The following is a 4,079-nucleotide window of genomic DNA, read 5'->3' on the forward strand; positions in this document are numbered from 1 at the left end:
GGGCAACACAGTGAGACTCTGTCTCAAAAAAAAGATTTCAGCTTAAAACCAGGAGTCTACGACAGTTACTTGATTACACATTTTAAATTGTTCTCATAAGGGGGATCTCTTCTTAAGCCAAATTCTCTTACACATTATTAAGTACACAATATACCTAATATGCCCAGGTTCCTTAGTACAGAAACATTATTATTGTGGTTTTAATTTCTTAAACTGTCCATATTAATTATTTTTCTGGGGGAAAGATATGAAGCATTGGGGAAGAATGTTTCCATCCCAGTTACCTGAAGTGATTGGCTAAGAAAGGCAAATGCTGCTCCAATTAATTGAGGTAATTTAGAGTCAGAGATTTTGGCAGGACCTGAGATTTTATATTTTTCCTTTTTCTTTTTTTTTTGTTAAAATACTTATCTCTTAGTGACTCATTTCCTTCAGAAGAACCTGAGATTTAAAGTTGCAGATGTGCAGGGGATTACTGCTCCTACTGTCATTCTAAGTCCCTTTTTGTACGTACTATGTCAAAGATTTCAAAGCTTTTTAAGGGTGTTGATTTTGGACTCACAAGACCTAGTTCTCACACAGGTCTGCAGCCTTTACAAGAGTCCATCCATCCCTTGATTAGATGATTAGATTTGTATCTCTGGTTTCTAATGTATTTCCTATCTAATTCTAAAGATCTTATAACTCCCTGGGATCCAAAGAAGTATATTTTCATTTATCTATTTTTTCTTACAAATCCTTCAGTATGTGTCTCTAACATATAAAAACTTTAAAAAGGAACCTCAGTGCCATTAGTACATCTAAAAGAACTCACAAGTTACTTGATGTCATGTAATACTCTGTCCATCTTATTTTTCTGTCTTAAAAAAGGTCTTTTTACAATTTGTCCGATCAGAATCATAATGAGGTCATATATTGCATTTGGTTGACAGGTCTCTAAACTCTTTTAATCTATTGCAATCTCCTGCCCTTTAAAAGCGATTGATTTGTTAAAGAAATCCAGTTATTAGTTTTCTATAATTCCCACATTTGAGATTTGGCTGATTGCTTTTAGGTGGTATGAAGTCTTTCAAATTGTTCCTTTATCCCCTATATTTCTGGTAGCAGGCTTGACTAGATTCAGATTATTTATTTTTGTCAAGAATACCTCATGAGCAGGTAAATGTATTTTCTAAGTATCAAAGACCTTTGAACTTGATAAAACCTTTCATTTTTCGAGAGTATTTAAAATGGCAACCGGATTGAAGTTTGTATATCTCGCATGTCTTTGAGTTGAACTTGCAGTCACAACTCACATAATATTAAACAACATATATGAAATGCCTTCCACGGGCCAGACACAATGCGAAACACTTCCTAAATATGTTCATTTAATTTTCCCAACATTTTTCAGATGAGGCAAGCTTAGAGCATTCGATTAACTTGACCAGTAAGCAAGAGACGGCGTCAGTCTAGAGGTCGAATTAGAATCCGAATTTTCTAGTCCCTTTCTGCTCTGAATAATTCCGTCTCCCGGTTTTTGTATTTCCGGTTCTCTCAGGGTGCTAACCACTAGGAAGCCGTCCCTCCTGCAGCGCCCCGCCCCGCCTCGTTCCCACTCCCAAGAAGCCCCGCCCCTCCTGGACCCGCCCTTCCCCTCCTGGTCTGGGGTCACGCCCCAGCAAGCGCCAGGAAAACCACACTTCCCAGAGAGCACCGCGACGGCGGAGGCCTCGGACCGGCGCTCGCTCGCTGGCGCCATTTCTGTAGAGAGAAACGGCAGTGCGTCCTGTAGTCATGGCGCTGTTCCCTGCCTTTGCAGGGGTTAGTGAGGCCCCAGATAGCGGGAGCTCCAGGAAAGGTAAGCACACAAACGGACCGAAGAAGGCATTCGGCTGGCTTACGAGGCAGTTTCTCAGGCCCAAGTCTCGGCCCTTGCCTTAGATTTGTTTATCCATTTGTATCCCAGAGTTCTCTGCGACGCTGCAAAGCCTTGTGGGAAGAGCCCCAGGCCTCGTTCGAGGTCTGCGGATCAGCGGCTCTTTCTAGAGTTACAGTTGTTGAGTTACGGAGGGGTGAAGTATGGGGCTGATGCCCTGGAGCTGGAACCTCTATTACCATATTGTTGGATCCCATTCTTTCCCCAAGCCAAAGTTACTTCACCTCTAAAATGGGAGTAATGATACTTGACATCTCAAGGAGATTCCTGATGCAAACGCTGAATGTTTTTATTACATACTCCTTCCTTTCCTGTTTTACTTAACTTCCGAAATGGTTGTTAGGTTACTATCTTTTGGCAGGCATAGAGCTAGGGGATTAGGATCCAAACTCTAATGTGTTTCTTTCCAAATGGGCACAGCACCTAATGAAAAAACTAACTTTTATTTCTTGAGGACCTACTCTGTGTCAAGATATGGCTTTACATATTTTATTTAAGGCCCAAACATTCCAAGAGAGCTGCATTGTGAAAAATTGAGGGGCATAGTGCATTCATTTAAGAAGTAATTAATCCTGAATCATGTTCCTTTTGTGGCGGGGCCGAATTGTGTCTGACACCTCTGTTATAGCCTCTCATAGTTCCTAGACTTCTCTTTTGTAACACTTCCCATAATTGTGAGTAATTTCTTATGTAATTAGTGTAATTGTGGTCTTCATTTACCAGACGGTAACCTCTATGAGGTCTAGACAGTGTTTGTCTCTTCATTGTAGCATGCTTGGCCCCTAACACAGACCCAAAATATAGAAGGTGTTCAGTAAATATTTGTTGGATGTGCAGACCAATAGTAGGTACTTAATAATTATGTGTTGCATGAGTGCACCTTAAAAAATGTGCTGTATAAGGATGTTGTAGATGTCACAGGTGAACCATGGGAATAATTACTTCTAATGGAAGGTTCAAAGAAGGCTTTTATGTAGGAGCTAACTTTTGGGATGGATCTTTTAGAGGGTAAGTAGGATTTGGACAAATAAAGATAGTGGAAGGGCATTCCAGGGCCTTCAAAGTGTTGCGGAAGAAAAGTGTGAGACCTACACAAAATACTGTGAATAATCCAGTTTCTCTGGAAGTATAGTAGCATAAAGAGGAGCCTTGGGAAGTATGGTTGGGGCTGGTTGTGAGGAGGATAGTGGCATTTAATAACAGGTGAAGGGTTTATCCTTTTATTTTGGGGGGGAATTGAAAGTTTGCAGGGGAATGTTACTCTTGTCATTAATAACCAGCATTTATTGGACATCCTCTGGATATCCAGCATTAGGAAAATGTATGTAAAAGTGCTCTTTTAAAAATGCTGTCTTTTTAAAAAAAATTAAACACAACATTATTACTTATAATGAAATTGACTATAATTCTTTAATATCATTTACTTACCAGCCAATGTTCAAATTTCCCAAGTTGTCTCAAAAATGGGCTTTTACAGTTGGTTTGTTCAAGTCAGTTTCCAAAAAAGATACAGCATTGCATTTTGTGGGTATGTCACTTAGGTCTCTTTCAATATAAAACAATTTTTCCCTGTCCTTCCTTTTCCCACGTGATTGATTTTTTGAGGAAACTGGGTCGTTTGTCCTGTAGGCATTTCCCACCAAATCCTCATGGTGTCATTTAACATGTTTCTCTATCCCAGTATTTCCTGTAAACTGGTAATTAGATTCAGAGAATTGACTAGATCCAGGTTTAAGTTTTTTTTGTTGAAAAATTCCTCATTGAGGGTGCTGTCCACTTGCTATTGAATCATGTGGAAGAATGTGCTGTCCAGTTTTCTCTCTTTTAATGATGTTAACATCAATCGGTAGATTGCAAGCCTGATTCATCCATTGTGAAGCTGCCAATCAGCCTTTCACCTAATGCTTTTTGCAGCCATGTATGATTATTGCTTAGGTCCATTATTTCACTGAGGTTGCAAAATGGTTATTTTCTAATTTTATCATTCCTCCTATGTTTATTTTTTTTATTTTTTATTTTTTTTGAGACAGAGTCTGGCTCTATTACCTTGGCTAGAGTGCCGTGGCGTCAGCCTAGCTCACAGCAACCTCAAACTCCTGGGCTCAAGCGATCTTCCTGCCTCAGCCTCCCGAGTAGCTGGGACTACAGGCATGTGCCACCA

General features: G+C 39.9%; 1 protein-coding gene across 1 annotated transcript in view; it reads left to right on the top strand.

The window, feature by feature from the left end:
• The first annotated feature begins 1,719 nt into the window (after positions 1–1,719).
• NRDE2 (NRDE-2, necessary for RNA interference, domain containing) overlaps positions 1,720–4,079 on the top strand; it is a 77,229-nt gene continuing 74,869 nt past the window's right edge. Inside the window, exon 1 of the mRNA XM_012640410.1 lies at positions 1,720–1,840. Within this exon, the coding sequence (XP_012495864.1) occupies positions 1,777–1,840 (64 nt within the window). The 5' untranslated portion in view covers positions 1,720–1,776. The remainder of the gene's footprint in view (positions 1,841–4,079) is intronic.

Source organism: Propithecus coquereli, unplaced genomic scaffold (assembly GCF_000956105.1).
Source record: "Propithecus coquereli isolate 6110/MARCELLA unplaced genomic scaffold, Pcoq_1.0 Scaffold152, whole genome shotgun sequence".
Taxonomy (NCBI): Eukaryota; Metazoa; Chordata; class Mammalia; order Primates; family Indriidae; genus Propithecus; species Propithecus coquereli.